Source organism: Callorhinchus milii, unplaced genomic scaffold, assembly GCF_018977255.1.
Source record: "Callorhinchus milii isolate IMCB2004 unplaced genomic scaffold, IMCB_Cmil_1.0 Scaffold15, whole genome shotgun sequence".
NCBI classification, from domain to species: Eukaryota; Metazoa; Chordata; class Chondrichthyes; order Chimaeriformes; family Callorhinchidae; genus Callorhinchus; species Callorhinchus milii.
The window spans coordinates 16,896,827-16,917,890 of record NW_024704756.1 but is presented as its reverse complement, the minus strand read 5'-3'; the positions used below and the strand labels follow the sequence as shown (position 1 = coordinate 16,917,890).

At 49.1% G+C, this 21,064-nt stretch overlaps 1 protein-coding gene across 1 annotated transcript in view; it reads right to left on the bottom strand.

The window, feature by feature from the left end:
- The window catches only part of col4a6 (collagen, type IV, alpha 6), a 52,458-nt gene that overhangs the window by 10,895 nt on the left and 20,499 nt on the right, over positions 1-21,064 (bottom strand). Inside the window, exons 8-32 of the mRNA XM_042340839.1 lie at positions 20,879-20,941; positions 20,706-20,741; positions 20,213-20,254; positions 19,836-19,937; positions 19,274-19,327; positions 18,465-18,527; positions 17,873-17,917; positions 17,660-17,713; positions 17,121-17,190; positions 16,209-16,319; positions 15,502-15,651; positions 15,295-15,396; positions 14,387-14,547; positions 12,753-12,825; positions 11,106-11,212; positions 10,603-10,786; positions 10,161-10,232; positions 9,303-9,410; positions 8,617-8,838; positions 7,935-8,096; positions 1,994-2,164; positions 1,466-1,609; positions 966-1,088; positions 278-459; positions 26-89 (exon numbers count right to left, since the gene is read on the bottom strand). Of these exons, the coding sequence (XP_042196773.1) occupies positions 26-89; positions 278-459; positions 966-1,088; positions 1,466-1,609; positions 1,994-2,164; positions 7,935-8,096; positions 8,617-8,838; positions 9,303-9,410; positions 10,161-10,232; positions 10,603-10,786; positions 11,106-11,212; positions 12,753-12,825; positions 14,387-14,547; positions 15,295-15,396; positions 15,502-15,651; positions 16,209-16,319; positions 17,121-17,190; positions 17,660-17,713; positions 17,873-17,917; positions 18,465-18,527; positions 19,274-19,327; positions 19,836-19,937; positions 20,213-20,254; positions 20,706-20,741; positions 20,879-20,941 (2,665 nt within the window). The remainder of the gene's footprint in view (positions 1-25; positions 90-277; positions 460-965; positions 1,089-1,465; positions 1,610-1,993; positions 2,165-7,934; positions 8,097-8,616; positions 8,839-9,302; positions 9,411-10,160; positions 10,233-10,602; positions 10,787-11,105; positions 11,213-12,752; positions 12,826-14,386; positions 14,548-15,294; positions 15,397-15,501; positions 15,652-16,208; positions 16,320-17,120; positions 17,191-17,659; positions 17,714-17,872; positions 17,918-18,464; positions 18,528-19,273; positions 19,328-19,835; positions 19,938-20,212; positions 20,255-20,705; positions 20,742-20,878; positions 20,942-21,064) is intronic.

The following is a 21,064-nucleotide window of genomic DNA, read 5'->3' as shown; positions in this document are numbered from 1 at the left end:
CAGTCTCTCTCCTGTGGCACTTTACCTTTCAGGCCAGCGAGGCCGGGCTCTCCCGATGTCCCGGGATTTCCTGGATACCCATCACTGCCCTGTGAGACAAAAGCTACAGTATTAACTCTGGAGAAGCCGCGACCTGGACACGGGACACAAATTCAAATCGAGGACACAGTGTGTTTTTACTTCTCTCCCCCAAAACAGGCTGACACCAGCGCGGATGCTGACAGGTGCTGAGGGTGATCAAGGAGAGTAATGAATTTTGAAGCGTACAGGAACCTACCTTTGCTCCCGCCATTCCAGGGAAACCAGGAATACCGAGAAAGCCTTTTGGTCCGGGCGATCCCGGAATTCCAGGTGAGCCTGGTCGCCCTCCACTGCCTGGGAGTCCTTTACCACGTCCTGGGAGTCCTGGCAGCCCTGGCAAGCCGGGGCCACCGGGCCGTCCTGGAAAACCTACATCACCTAATATACACAGAAACACACAGAGAATGAGCATATTCTTCACATGTGACAGGCCAAGCCGTCAATAACAATCCTTGCATTGATACAGCGCCTTATCACGTCCTTGAGTTGTCTCAAAGCGCTTCACAGGATAGACTGTAAAGTGAATTGACTGTATATTTTGTGGGCAAAAAGCGACAGCCAATTGCACACAGTAGTGTCTGGATTACAATATACCACATTATCATTATTATTATTACTTTTTTGAGGGATTATTACCCCCCAGAACCTGAAAACAATCCGCCAATCGACTAACAACTGGGTTTCTACTTAATGTGAGGGAAACACAGGCATGTAGAGTCAGGAAACTTGCCTCAGGTTTTGGACCGCCCGGGAATTGAACCCAGGTCCTCTCGCTTGCGAGGCTAGCGTGATAACCACTAAACTACAGGACTTCACGGTAATAACATAACTCAGTAGCAGTAGGCGCCAGAAACCAACGGGGAATAGTAGGAAAAGAGAAATACCTCGAGATCCAGGAAAGCCCTTCAGCCCAGATGGGCCAGGGAGGCCTCTCTGTCCCTTTCCTAACAAGTTCGGAGGGATGGGGGTGGGCGAAAGACCAGGACGACCGTTCTCGCCTCTGTCACCTGGGGGAGAGGAGAGAGTTAAACCCACTGGGGAGATAGAGAATGAGCTGGACAACGGGCGACTGGAAAAGTTTTGGATGGTGAACAGATCAGTCCAAAATAACTTGTTAAGTCACAGATAATAAGCACCTTGAACCCTCACCAAACTGTTTGTTGTTCACTTTGACCCCAGTCTCCCCCAAGCCATTGAGACATTCGCTTATTTGGTGCCTTTTACAAACATCTCATAGTGCATCATAGAGGCGACAGGGAGCAGGGAGGAGAGGAGGGACAGAGAATTTTAGGAAGCAAAGGCACGATCAACGAGAGAGTTTGCTCAAGATGGTTTGAAAACGGGAGAGAAGGAAAGCAGTCAAAGATTTTAATCCAAGTCTTACCTTTTAGTCCACTCCTGCCACTTGAACCTGGGCTTCCTGGTCTGCCCGGGGAGCCTGGCTCTCCTTTACGTCCATCAAAGCCAGGCTGGCCTGAGGGCCCAGGCATCCCAGGGAAGCCAATAACTCCCACGGAGCCCTTCTCTCCTGTAGCAAAGTCAAGAAGTGAAAGACACGGGTGTGATTGTCAGAGAATGGTCACAGTTATACCAGGGAAAGAAAGAAAGCCACTTCTACCTCTCGCTTAAAATAAATATAATACAGGATGACCAAGACCTCATCTCCTTGGTGCAGGGATACAAAGCTAAGTCTAGCTCTACAACAACCTCTCTGGTGGGAAGGAGCCAAGTGAGCACAGATGGGAGATTGACCTTGGCTTGTCTGTTTGGCCTATCTCCACACTCCACCGGTTGAGGCATTGGGAAGAAGATGGCTTTTCACCATGTTGTTAATTTGACCATGAAACAGCAGCATGTACCAGCGCCTATTAAACAATGGCCGACACGGTGAACTCAAGGAAACCATGTGTACCTTTCTGTCCGGATTGAGAACCCAGACCATCGCGACCGGGAAGTCCCGAAGGGCCTGAGATTCCTGGCGAACCAGGAAAACCTGGGTTTCCCAATATTCCTGGAATCCCCTTCGTCCCAGCTGGACCGTATGGACCTGGATCTCCAACACGGCCTTTCGGTCCTGGGAAACCTGCAACATCGAACAACAGCTCTTCAGCCTTAGGACCTTAGAGGAGAGCAAGAAGCGGCATATACGTGTTCAACTACTGTGAAGCAAAATAAGCAACTAGGGTTTGAACAAATGCTTTTTTTGTTGTTGGTTTAACTGGATGATCTTTGATGAGAGGGTGAGGAAATCCACCGCCTCTATATTGATCGCCACAACTGTGGTTTGACTCATGTTCTTTAACGACCATAAGGATACAGGGATAAAAGAGGACTTGACTCGGACAAACCCTCAATCGACATTTAGGCCCAATGTCATTAGTAGAACCACAGAAATATACAGCGCAGAGGAAAATCATTCAACCCACCATATCTGTGCTCTTTGAACAAGCAATCTATTCAGTTCCATTTACCTGCCTCTAACCCCCTCCCCAAACCCTTGTAAATCATTCTATTATATGTCTATCTAATAATAATTCTTGCATTTAATATAGTGCCTTATCACATCATTGAGTCATCTCAAAGTGCTTTGTGGAGTGAAGTGACTGTGTGCAAACAAACAAACATGCATTCTGTGCTCCTCTTTATCCGCACTTGCTGTTATTTCCCCTTAAAAGATTTGTCAAATGATAAATCAAAGACACACATTATCAATCTCTATACCACAACTTAAAAAAAATATTAAAGGTTCGGAGAAACAGCGGGGAATTTGGATTAGAGTAGACAGCATCAGTATAAGATCTTTGGGTCAAAGTGTTCCTCCCAAGATATAATTTCTAACAAGATTCCAACAAGATCACAAGGCCGGTTTGGATGAAGAAGGTCCTTCGGCCCATCTGATCTCATCCCCTCCAGAAAACCCACCCTACCATCCCCCTGTAATAGCATCAAGCTGCTTTTCAATTGAGTCCTAACTCAAGGCCTCAACCACCCTTCCTGTCAATTCTTTACAGTCATTAATTACCCTGTGAGTAAAGAAAAACTTCCTGAAATTGCTCTTTACAATTCTAAACCCAGGTCCTCTTGTTCTTCTGTCCCAGTGCATCTTAAATATTGTTCTGGCTTTACTTTTCAATCCCATTTAAACATTACACACCTCCATGAGGCTCCTTGAGAGTCGTTTTCTCTCAAGACTGAATGAAGAGCCCTTTAGCTTGTTTAATTATTGATTTCAGCAAAGCCACTGGTTAAAGTCAACACACCCCAGGTTCTGTTCTGAGCCCTGCCTGGATTCTGCTCAGCAGTCCTACTGTGGGGAATATGGAGCGGACGGAAGGGTAATAATAATCCTTGCATTTGATATAGCGCTTTTCACGTCGGGAGGACGTCCCAAAGCGCTTCACAGAACACACTGTAAAGTGAATTGACTGTATTTGTGGGCGAACGCGGCAGCCAATTGCGCACAGCAATGTCCCACAAACAGTCGTGGATTGAAAATGACCAATTTATCATTGTTTTTGGTTTTGGAGGGATTATTATTAGGCTCTGTGTGGAGTAAGGAAACTTGCCCAAGGTTTCGCCCTCTGCCTGGAATTGAACTCAGGTCTCTCACTTGCAAAGCGAGTCCTCTAACCACTGAGCTACAGGACTCCACGTGAGCTACAGGACTCCACTTGTGCACACTGTGCTGTACTCTGTCCTCTATGAGGTGATATTTTGAGGGGGGAAGGAAGGGCAGTGTAGAGTAGGGTTGGCCCCCTCTATCACAGAGCCCTCTGCGGAAGCTGGGGACATGTCCAAGAGGAGGTGTCCAGATGTGTCCTCATCTCCTGCCAGCTGGAGCGTCAGATAAACAAGCCAGAATTCATGACTCTTTTGGCTGTCATCTCTTGACCTTTGATTGAGTCAGACCTGTCAGGGTGTTTGGGGAGGAGGGGGGAGAGCAAAGGCTTTAACAGCCTCACAATGCCAGAAAAGCCAGCCAGTGCAATCTTCACCAGCACTACACGTAATAATAATAATAATAATCCTTGCATTTGATATAGTGCTTTTCACGTCGGGAGGACGTCCCAAAGCGCTTCACAGAATATACTGTAAAGTGAATTGACTGTATATTTGTGGGCGAACGCGGCAGCCAATTGCGCACAGCAATGTCCCACAAACAGTCGTAGATTGAAAATGACCAATTTATTATTGTTTTTGGAGGGATCCTCTCCAGTCTCCAGTCAACATCAGTGCCTCAGACACAATGCTAATGCACAGATGCAGTGCTTGTTAAAAGCAGCCAGCAGCCCAGTTCAGTAGGCACTTCCCAGCAGTGGTCAGTGGTAATCTTTAAAGCAACAACATAGGGTGATTTTCCCCTCCCTTCCCCACTCCCCCACTACCTCTAGCAACGGGAGTCAAAGCCAATATTACTCTGATGTAGTCCCCAACCTGGTGTCTCACTCGCTCTTTCACAGCAGTCGGCTGGCCTGAGCAAATGGCCAAATGTTGCCTGGATCCATTTCACAGAACTCTGAACACTTTTGGACGAGTGGATTCCAGTAGCCCAGAAATGTCAAAACCAACAAGAAAAAAAGAGCTTTGACAGAAGCGCTGGTTAATATGTACAATCAAACTAACGAGCTACAGTCAAACCCTGTTATCACAAACTCGGAGGAGAAGCAAAGTAGCAGTTCTTAATTGGGGGGGAGGAGGGGAGGGCAACCAGCTCATCTTGGCAAAGGCTCAACTCCTCTTATGATTTGACTGGAGTTTCAGTTCGGACCGGAGAACGGAAGACATGTTTATCAGGAACTCTGAGGAGGTTTACGCTAACCATTTGTTGTAAGAAGGTATGACTGTACAGTGAACCCTGTCTACAGCCACCATCACCCACGGTAAAGGTCCATCGTCATTACGAAGGTCCAGCACCTTCCACAGACCAGTAACCTGCCTCAGACTGACTGTTGGTTATACATCACATCAACTGTTAAATCTAGGTGTGAAACGTCCCAACCCAGGCTACTGAAAGGATCCACGCTGGACTCCCATTCCACCCAGTGGGAGAAAAGGTTGGCGCTGCCACTAGATGTCACTAGCAGCACTTGTAGTAACCTCCTTTATAAGTCATGCAAATCGGCATCCACAGGCGGACGGATCTCCATGAATGAGCCAATCCAATACCTGAGTCTCCAAGAAGGTTCATGAACTCCCCAAACACGTACAATGCTCACTGTTCACTGATATTCTGGTAATTGAATTCAGTCTCTTCACTGTTATTTCTGTAGACAGGTCGACACCCATTGAAATGTCCAACACTGTACCTGCTCAACATAATCTGCTGTGCATTCAACTCTGTGAGTTGTACACTTCATCCGATTCTATCAAAAGTGAAGACCCTGCTTATCTCACCACCAACCCCAATCCCCCGAAACCAACACAATCCCAGAACTGTGTGGTCTGAAGGTTCTTTCCCACTGAGCTTTTACCTTGTACACAATCTAACTAGTTCTCCACTCTGTTTCTTCCCCATCAATGGCTTCCCAGCTTTCTCTTGTGCAAGGTGATTCATTCATGTTATTCCACAGCTGAGATGAGATTGTTATAATCTGTCAGACTCTCTCCCTCAGTTGTCCTTGACTATTTGGGTTCTACTGTATTGCCAGCCTCAGGAGTTGCCACACTTGAAGTCTTCAAACCGCTCCAGTGTATTACAGAGACGGTACCAGTCACATGTGAGAGCTTAAGGCAAAAACTACCAATAATGAAACAACACAAATCACAAAGTGGCAATGTTTGGGGGTAGGGTTTACAAGCAGGCTCCACTCTAGAGTGCGGGATAAGTATTGCAACGACCAGAGCTTTAAAAAGCAGGAGTGTTAGGCCAGGTTTTGCTTTGCTTCGCACTACAGACAACTCCCGCTCACCTTCACAGCCTGTGTGCATGCAGTAAACCGCACCCAGGTTGATTGAGACCAGAAATGGAAAGTTGGTGGGTGATGAATAGAAGAGAAGCATGGAAGAATACATGTGTGAATAGATGAACAGAACAGGTCAGACAAAAATGGAAGAATCGCGTCTCTTCCCCATCCCCCCAACATCATCACTCTCCCTCCACAAATATACATGAGAAATTGCAAACACCTTCCATCCAAAAAAAAAATGGATGCGAGTGAACTGTTATTGCCAGGTGTCAGGAAGACTGCGATCGAGACAGCCCTGGAAGGCTGCCTATCCCTGGAGGAGGAGAAGGATAGAAGAAGAGTGATTGACACTGTAGGATGGTCTGGATCGCTTGTTGCTATGTTGGGTTACGTTTGGTGGAGAAAACTGGTCTGGAGAGCTTGCCTGCTCCTGCTACCCAGAATGGGAGATCGGAGGTGCATGTCATTGTGACACTGCATGGTAACAGAAGTCCTCGGGGAAGAGGGATTTGTATGGAGACATTTGGTCAAAACCAATCTGTGGAGATGCAGGATTCATCATCTCAATGAGTGGTCTATCCTTTCTTCCCAATGGCAAGAGGCTGGATGGTGGACACAGAGTAGCTTATGAGGGAAGAGAGATAAGGGAGAAAAGCAGTCCTGAAAGAAAAAAAAATCTGAAATATAAAGTGAAAATAAGACATTGATAGAAACATTGGAAAACTCTGGAACTTTGGGAAGGATTGAGTTGTTTCTTTAATGCCACTTGCTATCAAACCAAATACTTTGGAGTATGTTTTTGGGTTGGGTTGATGTTAGGTTTGATTTTACAGGTTGGCCTGACTTTCCTATCAACATGACCTGGTCCTTGGCTCCCAAGGTTGGGACAAGAGGAAACAGAGGAACCTTTAAGTTAACCAAAGCTTCAGAGCCAAACGGCAAGGGATTCATTCCAGCCGGGGTCAAAGTGTTTCTAGGCTGAAGGTCATTTAGCAGAGCTCCTCCGCTACCTGTGAGATGGCTCTCCATTTTCTGTCATTCATCTCAACTGTGTGAGTGCCAGACTTCTTCCCAAACAGCTGCTGAAAGACTAGCATCCTCGCTGCTCGCCTCACATGAAGCCCAGTGTCTCAGAGCTGTATTTATAGCTCTCCTCGGCTTGCTCAGTCTGTCTCTTACTGAGGAACTAATGCATCCTAACAAGGAGTCTTACAACAGGGGATAAATAGGGGAAGAAAATTCCAAGGGAACACAACAAGGTCAGGATCTTAATATCCATTTGAAAGCTATTCCTGGAATCTTGTATCACAAATGGCCAAATCCGCAACAACATGTCAAAGGGAACTGGATAACCACTTTAAAGAGGAACAAGATTTAAAGGGGGTGTTAATAGCAGGGAGGGTGACATGGTATTAGAGTGAATAGCTCCAGAGGGGGAGCTGGCACCAACATGGACACCATGGGCCAAATCAGCCTCCTTCTGTGTGCGGTCAAGACTGTGATATTTAAAAACTCCATTAGATAGAGGTCTGGGGTAGGTACTCAGTGCTAAAACATGACGATAACTGAACGGGCAGCACGGTTTAGAGATCTCTCAGTGAGCTCATTCTTTCACAAAGCCCACAGAGTAACACTTGACAAGAAACAGATGGTTTGGATTCAACATTGTTCATTATTTTCAATAAAATTATGATACATCTTGACATTTACAGCTCAAATGGTGCATAGAACATATCTTATCCTCCATCGAGCAGTAACCCAAGAGATGAAAGGTGAACTATTTATATTTGTTGACTATTGAGATGCCCTTGTTCAAGGCTACCTTGGTTCCCTGCCATATACAGGGAATTCCTGAAATCCCCCCCTCCAAGAGCAGATTGGTAATAAGATCAGCCTGAACCCAAACTGGGCCTTGTTCGGCTTCAGGCAAATGGTTGGACGCCTTACCTCGTTGTCCAGGTTGGCCAGGTCTTCCGACGTTGCCGGGGAAACCTCGCACACCAAATGGCCCGCTGGCCCCCGGGGGGCCTCGCAAGCCTTGCAGGCCAGGGAAGCCCGGGATTCCCCTCTCTCCTTTTATACCCGGGAATCCCGGCCGCCCGTCAAATCCTACAAGGAACAGGAACATTTAAGGGGTCAAAGTTGAGGTTGGAGTTGAGGTACATATTAACTATGATCTAATAGAATGGTGGAACAGGCTAGAAGGGCTGAATGGCCTACTCCTGTTCCTATGTTCCTAAAGCCACAGTGTTTCGAATCCCGCTCCTTCACCACCTCCAGGGATCCTTAGGGAACACTTCGTCAATGGGAAACTTTATCTTGGTGACAAGTTTGGGACCAGCCCACCACCCCTCCCCCATTCCTTGGCCCCATCTCCCCGACTGTTTCTCCCTCAAGATCAGTCCGTCCATCAGTTGGTTGAGCGTTACTGACAGATTTGGGGTGTACCGACAAAGTGAAACTCACTACCAGCACAAGGAGCTACTCTGTGATGGGAGGGGTGAAGGGGGTGAGGGCACAAGAAGTTGAGACCAGGGGAGTTGCGCTTACGCCCTAGGATGGCCCATTTGTCATTCCAATGTCACTCCAAATCCCGCAGAAGAAAATAAAAGTCATGGATTATTGTTACCTGTATTTCCCGGATATCCAGAATCCCCTGGGGCGCCTTTCAATCCTGGTCTTCCAGGGATGCCCGGTTGACCGGGAAACCCAGGTACTGCACCAGCCACCTCTCCCGTGGGTCCTTTCTCGCCCGGATAACCTGGACTGCCCATTTTCCCTGGGATGCCTTCATTCCCATCCAGCCCAGGGAGACCCGGTGACCCCACATCACCAGGAGGCCCAGTAAACCCTGAGGACGTTTCAACGAGGACATTGGCGTGTCAAAAATAATCTCTGGCCCTGAGTCAAAATACTAAAACAAATGCTATCGGTTCAAGTCTGAGAAAAATGCGAATGAAACAACAAATTAAATTTACACGGTGCCTTTCACGTTGGGAGGATGTCCCAAGGCACTGGACTATCAGGGATTTAGACCCAAACACGGGGTTGGGATTGGAAGGGGTGGAGGGCAGGGAGAGCAGAGGCAGGAGTGGTGACCGAAGGAATGGTCGAAAAGGAGGGTCTTGAGATGGGCCTTGAAGGAGGCAAGCAAGGGGAGAGGCAAGGGGAGAGGCAAGGGGATGGTGGGATGGAGTTCCAAAGGGTGGGGGCAAAGAGGCTGAAGGCCTGACCACTGATGGCCAGTTTCCAGTGTTGACAGGTTGTTAACATGCGATTCCAAAGCAGGAATTTCCCCAAATTCCCAACACCTGCCTGGAAATCCCGATTCTCCCAACAAGCCTGGAGATCCCCGCGGTCCTTTTTGTCCATCAAATCCTGGGAGTCCTGGATTCCCTGGAAAGCCGGGCCGACCTTTTTCACCTGTGGGGGTGGGAAGGGTGGCAGCGGAGGTGGGGGAGTGAAGGAGAGGTGGGGGGGTAATGCAAATTAGAGGTTTGCTCGGCATAGCAACAGAGTAAATTATCTGTGATTTGATGAAATCGTCCCTAATCAATAACAGTCAAGCGATCATTAGCTCGCAAAATGGTGACCCCCCCCCGAAACACCGAAGCTGGGCTTGCCAGTGTTGGAAGGGAGACTGCAAAATTCTGTGCTTATTTGCACTTGTGTTGGACGCTGCAGTGTAACTCAAGCCACTGTGGTTCACACTTCTGCTTTTGCGCTGACTTGTATTTGTGTGCCGAGCATTCAGCTTGGCTCAGTGGGTAGGACTCTCACCTCGATGGCACAAGGTTGTGGATCAAACCCAACACCGTGACTTGAGCTCAGAGTCGGGCCAACACTGTAGCACAGCACTTGGCGGGCGGGCAGAGTGGGGGAGGGGAATGATTGAGAACTCGTCTGTGTCCTGTTCAGATCCCGCGGGACTATTCGAAAAGAGAAGAGAGTTTTCTCTCTCTCTCTCCTCCGGTGTCCTGGCCAACAATCCCCCCCAGGTATAAAAAAAATCGCGACGTGCTAACTGGCCGTTGCATTTGCCTCCGATATGCACAGTCACTACACTGAATAGCAATTGTTATTGAGACGTTTCAAAATCACATCAAACGTAAGGATTATCGCTGACGGTCGCTGTGATCCGAGCACTTCCACATACTGAGATAAATAACTTACCTCGTGGCCCTGGGAAGCCAGGGGACCCTGGTAAACCCCCAGGTTCCTGGATGACACAGGGCAGTGTGATACCTGCAAAAATCACCCGGAAAGATAGCTTCATTGATACTGAAATTAACAGATAGAAAGACCACACACACACACACACACACAGATTCTGTCACCTTGAATGGTGTAGGAAAGCCCGCTCACTACTCCTTTCACAACCGTGGCTTCTGATTGTGCACAATGGTGGGGTTATGGCGCTGTACGGATCTCAGGAGAGACACCAACATTTTTATTTTACCCTCATTGCAAAGCTTCGTTATAAACACAAGCACCAAAACACCTCCAATCAAACTGGCCTCTGAGCAGAGAGTGGAGGCAAAGGTGGGCACTGTCATTAGATGGTTATGAGCTGATGGAATATGTACATCATGTGTACACACACTGTGCATTGTACCTGGTGTGCCAGGTAATCCTGGTTTCCCTGGAATTCCGTCGAATCCTGGATCGCCGGGAGGTCCTCGGATACCTACAAGCTGTGGGAACACGGCCCCTGGAGAGCCCACCCCACCTCGGCTTCCCTTTGGTCCAGGTGCCCCCGGGAATCCTTCATCACCCGGGAAACCCCTGCCATTGTCACCCTGAGGATCACAAAATCAGCCATCAGTCGGACACCCCCTCCCCCACACCCCCTCCCTCACAACCACCCCTTGCTCTTCATCCCGCTCCAAGATCTTCTCAAATCCCAGGCAAAGCTGGGACCTTTGACTGGGTGTAAACCGCCTGCCACCACTGCCTACAAAAACAAAGTCACTACACTTGCCAGTAATTACCTTTGAAGCTCTTTGAGATGTAAAACGTTATAAAGAGAGGGTTCTGTAAGGAGAGAAAGAGTGTTGCCCATGTCCCAGCCCTTTTCCATTGCAGGCATCGCTCAGCCTAGATCCGGGCAATACTTACAGGCAACCCTGGCCGCCCAGGTGGACCTGGTAAACCATCTCTACGCAGCTTTCCTGGAATTCCTGAAGGGCCTCTCGCCCCTGGATTGCCGCGGTCCCCTTTACTGCCTTCAAAACGAAAACAGGACATATCAGCAACATGATTAGCACCAGTTGGGTGTTGAGAGTAACACGGTTTGTTATTTCAGTCGCCGAAGCTTGGGACTTCAGCTTCTTTATGATGGGGGGGCTGAGGGGAGTAAGGATGCCCCACGGTGACATGTTTGGCAACAGAACATCAGAGTCAAGCCCCCCCGCCCCCCTGTCACAGTCTCTAGTCCAGTTCCTGAGCCAGGCAGGTCTGCAGTATCCCAGGGCACTCACTACTGATGACAGCACAGCCCGGCCGGGCTCATCAGCAGGACCTGGAAGGGCTGACCAGTCACTGGGGTCAGGGAATCCTCCCCCTCAGCTCCTGTTAACCCTGCAGCCAAAGCCCTAACAGGTAGAGTGGTCATAGCTGGACAAGCAGCAGGAAAGCTTGCCAGACAGTGTTCTCAGTGGCCAAGCTGTGTGGTTTAAACTCCAGCAGGTACACCCAAGTTTCTCGGTAACCTGTGTCTAATACTCCCTGGAATTAGGCAAACAGGGTGCATCCCCCCAGGGACAGAGAAAGTGTGCATTTCTAGTCCAAACACAGGACAATGTCGACGCGTAGGTGGCATGCGTATGTGGGACTCTCAGTCTGGTTTGGATACTGCGTGTGTCTGACTGTCCAAAAATAACATTATATTCTCTCATTATTCAGTCTTTTATTGACTTCTATCGAAACATTGCAAATCTGCCCTTAATTGACAGGCAGAATGAATGTGGTCTCTGGCAGCTCCTTAACTCAATCTCAAAATAATCTTCTAAATAGAGTGATTTTTTTCACTGCTTACTGATTACCCATTGCCCCGAAAAAGGTGATGGAAGCAGATTCAATAATAACTTTCAAAAGGGAATTGGATAGGTACGATGGGGAAAGAGCGGGGTGAGGGAATAATGGATAGCTCTTTCAAAGAGATGGACCGAATGGCCTCCTTCTGTGCTGTAGGATTCTATGATTGTAAGATTTATAGAGAAATTCCAAGGAAGGACATCAGAGCTAACGAGAGGCTATGGTTACTTGGGCAGACGTGAACAAAGAAACAAAGAGGGAGGTTGGAACAAATATTTTTGTTTTGCCCGGGGGCCTTGTTAAGACTGTGGAATTTACCACAAATGGTGATTTACCGGAAATGGTGGTTGAAGCCAGACATTTTAAAGGGAATCGGATGAAAGGAAAAATAATTTTAAAAAGATAATAGGGAATAAGATTTGTGCAGATAAATCCAATGGGAGATCTTAGCTCCAACAACGTGCTGAATAGTTTCCTAATGTGACTCTATGGTTAACCTCTCAAGTTCCCAATTGCCTTTTGCCCTGATCTGGATCTGACTGGAGGACCGTGGTATTGATTGTGGCATCAGGGAACAAGCTGAATACCTAAAACAGAGTAAAACTATAGGAGTACAGGGAGGGGAGATGGCAGATAAATGGGACTGAAAGGGTTGCTTTTAAAAGAGCCACACAGGCACAATGGGTGAATGGCCTCTCTTCTGTGCTGTAAATCTCGAGGCTTTATTACCTTTAGCTGAGCTGCCAAAGGAGTCTCCCTTCTGTCCTTTTGGTCCTAATCCACCTGGCTGGCCTGGGCGTCCCTAGAACATGGGAAGAAACAGTGAAGCATTAATAGTTTTGACCTGCATCTACTCATTGTGCTCTTCAGCGGTCGGTCGGAAGTGCTGCCTTAACTCACTGCAGGCCTGTGAGCCATCAGGTATATTTCTCCCTAAGGCCCCATTAGTCTGGAAGCTCCAATTGGCTCAGTGCTCAACCCCGAGCCATTAACCTGGAAGTTGAGATGTTCTGACTGCCTGTCAGCAAAACACCAGAGTTATGGCAACCGTTCACAGCTGCCTGTAGTCCTCCTTGAAAGAAAGGCAAGGGGAAGTCTCCTGGCGGCTGAGCTGGCTCCAAGGTGAGACGCCTGGCAATGGGATCCTGAATCTGAGCTCTGTGACAGTCTTGACAGTCTGGATCCTAAGCCAGGCAGCTTTACCAGACTCCAAGGCACCAATGACGATGGACCAGCCAACAGGACTTGGAAAGGCAGAGCAGTCTCTGGCAACATGGCTTCTTCTCACTCAGCTCCTATTAACCCTGGAAATCAAAGTCCTAATGGGTCGGGTGGCTCTTGAAGAAATATGTTCCTATTCTACCTCTTGTTTGGTTTATCCTGTGCCCCATATCATCAATGGCCAGGTGCCTCCTTCTCTGCCTGGATTACTGATTGTCTTGATGGACCAGTGAGTAAAGGGAGCAGGTGCCTGTGATAATAATAATAATCCTTGCATTTGATATAGCGCTTTTCACGTCGGGAGGACGTCCCAAAGCGCTTCACAGAACACACTGTAAAGTGAATTGACTGTATATTTGTGGGCGAACGCGGCAGCCAATTGCGCACAGCAATGTCCCACAAACAGTCGTAGATTGAAAATGACCAATTTATTATTGTTTTGGGATTTGGAGGATTATTATTAGGCTCTGTGTGGAGTAAGGAAACTTGCCCAAGGTTTCACCCTCTGCCTGGAATTGAACTCGGGTCTCTCGCTTGCAAAGTGAGTGCTCTAACCACTGAGCTACAGGACTCCACATGATTTCTCGCTCTCTCTGTGTTGAGTCCCGTAGTGTAGTGGTTAGTGTGCTCAATTCCCGGGCAAGTTTCCCTACTCCACACGTGTTTGTTTATCTAGCAGTAAGTAGGAACCCGGTTGTTAATCAATTGGAGGATCGCTTTCTGGGGTAATAATCCCTCAATAATTAAATAAAATTTGGTCACTCAATCCACGACTGTTTGTGGGACACTGCTGTGTGCAATTGACTGCTACGTTTCGCCCACAAAATACAGTCGATTCACTTTACAGTATATTCTGTGAAGTGCTTTGAGACGTCTCAATGATGTGATGAGGTGTGTATCAAATGCAGAGATTATTATTAATATATAGGACCAGGAGGGCACAGACACAGTAGTAGTCCCTCAATACTACTAAGATGGACCAGGATCCAACCTGGGACTTTCCTGATCTCCGTGGCCCAACCACAGCTCATGGTCCACTTGTCTTTGGAGCCTGAGAGCCAGAGATCCATACCCTCTGACGCTCACACTAAGCAAAGGGAAGAGATACAGACATTCTCAACTATAAAGGACTGATCACTCACTGAAGGACCTGGCACTCCTGCAGGCCCTGCTGAACCCGGCTCGCCACAGTTTCCTTTAGCACCAGTGATTCCAGGATTTCCTGCTATACCCGGTCTCCCAGGAATACCTGGATTCCCTCTGTCTGTAACGTTCCCACCACATGCACAGTCACCAGGGTCACCTAGGAAAGCAATCAGCAACAGATCAGCATTAAACAAAGCTTGTCCTTCAAACTGAATGCTGACCAGTAAAGCACACTGCTTAAACCAGATTAAACTAGAGAACATGGATCTTGGCCTCTACACTGGTGACGTCTCGACCAAACTTCAGGTGATACAATCAGAAAATAACCAACAAAAATAATTAGACTTGAATATTGACTTGACTATTGATGCAAGTCAGGAAGGATTCATTTAGATGGGAACAAAGACAACATCTCACACGAGACTCACACAAACCAGTGAGTGGACCTGGCAAGTGTGGGATCTACTGGTTTCAGTTTAGGAGACAGTTTACGCATCTTGGTATCTCAGAATTGAATTGAATTACGTGAAATGTTGGGGAAAAATAAGTTGGGGAAGTGGCAAACCACAAATAGATCTGTCAACCAACCAATCAACCACCACACAACAACTTAACTAACCATCCATCTAACCAACCAACCAACAACTAAACTGACCATCCCACCACTGTCCATCTAACCAAACCAATCAACAAACAACCAACGCAGAACAACCCAGAACAGTTTGCAGGGCTATGGGGAGAGAGCGGAGGAGTGGGGTTGATTTGGAAACTCTTTTCAAAGAGCCAGTACAGACACGATGGGCTGAATGGCCTCCTCCTGTGCTGTATAATTCTATTCATTATACATCCATCAACCAAGCAAGCAACCATCCAACTGAAAACCTCTTAACCTTTAGACTCTCACCTTTAAATCCTTTAGGTCCTCGCAACCCTGGGGGTCCCGGGGGTCCCAGGCGACCAGGTTCTCCAGCTCTCCCAGGTTGTCCTAAACGATCTAGCCGTTGGTCTGAGATTCAAAACAAAAGCAGCATCGATTGGCAAACCATCTGAGAACGAGCCCCCAACATGAAGGACACAGTACCACGCAGTTCACTCAGGATTTGGTACCTACTTGAATAACCCGGTGGGCCTGCTGGTCCCCGTGGGCCCGGTAAGCCTGGATATCCTGGCTGGCCTTGCTGTCCGAATCCCATTCCTCCTGGAGACCCCCTTTCACCCTTGGGGCCTCCCACACCTGGGAATCCAGGTAAGCCCTTCATACCTGACCAATGAGAGACACCAGCAAAACATTAACTGGTGCTGCCTTTTCAGCCAAGCGCTGGACTCATGAAGTCCATACACATCAGACACAGTAATAAAGCCCTGAGTTACTGCCATGAAATCAGACTCCATGTTATGATGGGCCGGGTTAAAGGGCAACGGCCGGTCAGCACGTCCGGGTCAGCGAGCGTTCACTGACCTGACCCAATGGGAGAGAAACTCCCTTCTCTTTCCCAATCGCACCGCGAGATCCACCTGAACAGGCACAGACGGGACCTCAGTTTATGCTTCATCCGAAGGACGGCAACTCCAGCAATGGAGAGCTCCCCCCACCCCAGCCGAGGCTACATGAGTTCAACATCCTGATGCGGGGGCTTGAACCCACGAGGTGCCTGAGCCGGGCTGACACACTAACTCCATCAATCACATTAATACCAGGGCCTGAGAGGGAAGGACAACAATGCACTTTGCCCCAAAGTGGACATCCATTGATTGCTCACTTGTGCTCCTATTATTTCCCGCCCCCCCCGCACACTCACGTAGACCCACACACTTTACCTCCGATTTGGGCTGGGATGCCAGGGGATCCCGTTCGCCCTGGCACTCCTGGGGATCCTCGGGGTCCTGGGAAACCCTGAGACCCTGGGGGGCCCGGAAAACCTGGAGGACCTGCCCCCAAAGAAAAAAAAGTCAAGGTTCAAAGCTCATTTCCTGACAGCTGTTTCCTGTTGTAGCCACAACTACTGAATCCCAGCCCCCTCCCCAGGTCACCTAAAGGGTGTTCACACAGTCCTGTTATCCCCCCACTCACCCCCATCCCAAGTTATGGAAGATGTCACTCCAATCATGGCGATGAATCATTATCTGCCATGGAAATGTTGGCACTCATTCACACACACACACACTCACTCACACACACACACTCACTCAGGCGCACTCACTCACTCATACACACTCATTCACGCACACTCACTCACTAACACGCACACACTCACACACACACACTCACTCACATACACACTCACTAACACACACACTCACTAACACACACACACACTCTCACACACACTCACATACACACACTGTCACACACATACACTCACACACACTCAGACACCCACACACTCACTAACACACATACTCATTAACACACATACTCATTAACACACACACACACACTCACACTCACTAACACACACACACTCACTCACACACACACTCACTCACTCACACACACCCATTCTCTGGACGTCTAAATACAGTCAAACACTTGTACTGAATACAATGAAGTAACTTCTAACTTCTAAATACAATCATCATAATTCTTCCACATGTTTCAGGTGTTGTACAGTGCGCTGCAGAAAAACAAACATGGGGTAACAGGACACACACACAATTTTCATGAGCAAGTTTCTATAAGCTTCACTCCAACACAGGAATACAAATGTGCGTCACTTAGCTGGTCTGTACCTTTAAGAACAGCACCGCCTTCATCTACATAAGAGGGGGGTCCAGGGAGACCAACATCCCCAGAGTCACCCTGAAACACAATACAACACCTCACGTCAACCCACCAAACCTTCCTTCTCTCTCACTCTCCCCCCCACCACAATCCCCCCCACTGAGATCCCATCCATTACCCCGCGTCCATATAACAGGGGGATTCCACTGGACTCACCATTAACCGCATTATTGGGGAGAAATCCCACCTGGTTCAGCCTATTTAGGTGGCATTTCAGACTGTGCAGAACTTGGTAAGCACTTAAACATGGCGTGGATTGTGAAGCCTACAAAACACAGTCACTATACTTTACAGCAAAATCATGGGAAGCGCTATGCGACGTCCAACTCAACATCAAAGGCGCTTTTTCAAATGAGAGGGTTATTATTATTGTTATTATATTCTTAAAGGTTTTTTTTCAGAGAGAGGGGAAAAACGTCTACACACAGACATTCTGCTTCTCTGACCAAATACCCAATCAACAAAGGGAACACGAGGCGAGACCTACCTTCATTCCCACGTTCCCATAACGTCCACTTGGCCCAGGAAACCCCTTCATGCCCTTCAAAACGTTCACACAAGAAAACAATTTGGTTGGTAAAACAGTGTCTTAGCAAACCTACTCCCAACTGTCCTCGTCTGAGGATGTGACCATCTCACACACACAATGAGCTTTTCACACACAGCCCCAGGAGTTACAGGTCTCTCCAGAGGATTTTACCTTTTGTCCAGGAATCCCGGGCGATCCATCCAGTCCAGGATATCCCTGTGACACAGAATAAGGAGCGAATCAGACACTGCAACGGAACCCACCACACGTCAGACAAACCACACACAGCCGAGTCTCCAGGTCGTACAAAGAGGAGTCCTGTAGCGTAGTGGTGAGCGCGCTCGCCTCGCAAGCGAGAGGACCCGGGTTCGATTCCCGGGCGGGGCGAGTTTCCTCACTCCACACACCCGTTTACCCAGCAGGAAGTAGGAACCCAGTTGTTAGTCGATCGGCGGATCGCTTTCCGGGGGTAATAATCCCTCCCCCCAAAAATAATGTGGCCACTCAATCCACAGCTGTTTGTGGGGACGCTGCTGTGCGCAATTGGCTGCTGCGTTTCGCCCATAAAATACACAGTCACTACACTTTACAGTATATTCTGTGAAGCGCTTTGAGACGTGTCAAAGACATGATGAGGGGCTGAGTCAAATGCGAGGATTATTATATATTATTATATAGAAGTGGGGGCGAGTTTCCCTGGAATCTGATTCCCACGCCCATCGATCGCACAGTAAACCCCGTGTCTATGAAGCCCGTTTCTTACCCGAGGCCCCGGCATCCCAGGGATGCCTTTCTCTCCCAGCTCACCCTTTCTAATTGTACGGCCCTGAGAGAGGAGAGGAAAGGTTAATAATATTGCACCACTCGTCCTCATCCACAGCTGACAGCCCCACGTCAATAACCCAGTGTCCAAGTGAGAGATCAGCCCACACTGAGGTGTGTGTGTGGAGTGCGTTTGTGCGTGGGGGGGGTGTGTGTGGAGCGTGTGTGTCTGTGTGTGGGGGGTGTGCATGTGGAGTGTGTGTGTGTCTGTGTGTGGGGGGTGTGCGTGTGTGTGTCTATGTATGGGGGGTGTGTGTGTGGGGTGTGTGTGTGTGGAGTGTGTGTGTGTCTGTGTGTGGGGTGTGTGTGTGTGTGCATGTGGGGTGTGTGTGGAGTGTGTGTGTCTGTGTGTGGGGGGGGTGTGGGGGGTGTGTCTGTGTGTGGGGGGTGTGTGTGTGGAGTGTGTGTGTGTGTGTGTGGGGGGTGTGTGTGGAGTGTGTGTGTGTGTGGGGTGTGTGTGGAGCGTGTGTGTGTGTGGGGGGGGTGTGCGTGTGGAGTGTGTGTGTGGGGCGTGTGTGTGGAGTGTGTTTGTGTGTGTGTGGAGTTTGTGTGGGGGGTGTGCGCGTGTGGAGCGTGTGTGTGTCTGTGTGTATGGGGGGTGTGTGTGCTCCCCCACCCCCCCGAAATGTTGAAGAAGAATTCCGTTGGTCAATGCCACCAACTTCCCGTCTTTGCCAACCGGACGCAGGACGGTTATTCGGCACAGGGGACAAACATGGGGAGAGCGAGCGGGGGCGGGGGGAACATTACCGGGGAGCCGGGCAGTCCGTCCACCCCTCGGGTACCAGCGTACCCTCGGTCACCCTGAGGAGAGAACAGACAAACAGGTCACATCATTGAGCACAATAAGCCAAGTGTTTAATGAGCCGCCACTCCTATTGCTTCACGGGATTTACTGTAAAGTGTAGTGACTGTGTGTTTTGCAGGCGAATGTCCTCACTTGAGGACTTTGAATCCAAGCGAGAGGATCCAGGCTAGATTCCCACAAGTTCCTTACTCCACACACATGTTTACCGGCAGTGAGTAGGAACCCGGTTGTTAGTCGATTGGCGGATCGCTTTCCGGGGGTAATAATCCCTCCAAAAAAAAATGTGGTCACTCAATCCACGACTGTTTGTGGGGACACTGCTGTGCGCCATTGGCTGCTGCGTTTCGCCCACAAAATATACAGTCACTGCACTTTACAGTATATTTTGTGAAGCGCTTTGAGACGTCTCGGAGACGTGATGAGGCACTGTATCAAATGTAAGGATTATTATTCCTGTATGTATGAATCGCCACGGAAACGCCTCTCGTTAATTTGGCCACAAACCTTCTCTCCGCGCTCGCCCTTGGGGTATTGAGACGGTTGCATTAACTCCTGGGTGCCAGAGGCCGGGGGTGGGCCTGGGGGGCCGGGCTGACCCACTTCTCCCTGAGGACAACATCACAGGTCACAGAGGCCAACTGTCAGCATCTCAAGTCACCACCACCCTCCCACCCCCACCCCCCACCCCCACCGCAGCAGACACAGACAGCAGCCTCCCTTCCTCGCCCCCCCTGGAATCCGACCCATTTCTTCCAGGGATTTCCATTCCAATTGGGATCTTTGCCTCCGTATCGGTCTATCCCGTGAGACTAAAGTTATTGACGAGGTGCTGGGTGGTCACTCGCTCACTCACTCGCTCACTCACTCGCTCTCATTCTTACCTTTTCTCCTTTCTCTCCTTGGAAGCCCAATCCCCTGTTGCCCTACAAACAGTTTAAGGAACATTCAGTTACAGCGAAACCAAACACCACGACCCAGTCTCTCACTGGGCATCCAACACTCACTAACACCCCTTGTGTCTGTCACCTCAAAGTCTCTCAAAGAACTTCCTACGATGAGTTACTGACTTCAAAGTGTAGTGACTGTTGATGTACACCAGTCATGTATCACCTGAACATTGGCAGCACCACAATGCCACGCTCCCCCCTCCCCCAGCGCTGTGCTAGAGTGCCAGCCTAGACTGCGAGCTCAAAACCCCCACCGTGGGGCTCAAGCCCACAATCTTGTGATGCAGAGGGGAGAGCGCGAGTGGCTGAGTCAGGCTGAGGCTCTCCTGACTGCTTAATCCCACGCGCAGAGCTGAACAGCCAGAGTGGCCCCTGGGCTCATCCCTCTGCTCCTGACTGACCCACTGACCAGAGGGACGTGACTTACCTTCAGCCCTGGGGGTCCGGGAGGTCCGGGCGGGCCCTGGAGAGGGAAACGAGCAGGTTAGGATCCGGCCTTGCTAGTAATGTGTCACCCGTGTCCCCCCCCCACCCCCCACCACCGCCGCTGGTTGTCTACGGCACCGAAAGGGAAATGGCAACAATGGGATAGAAACTCACACTGAACCCGGGCAAACCTCTGGGGCCCATCGGCCCTCGGGAACCGCCATAACCTCTGGAACCCTGGAGAGTAACAACACCAGATATAAACACCGCAAAACCGGGTATAAACAGGGTATTAAACACCAGGGAAACCGAGTATTAACCGGTTACAAACTGGGTCGTAAGCAAAAATAGGTATAAACC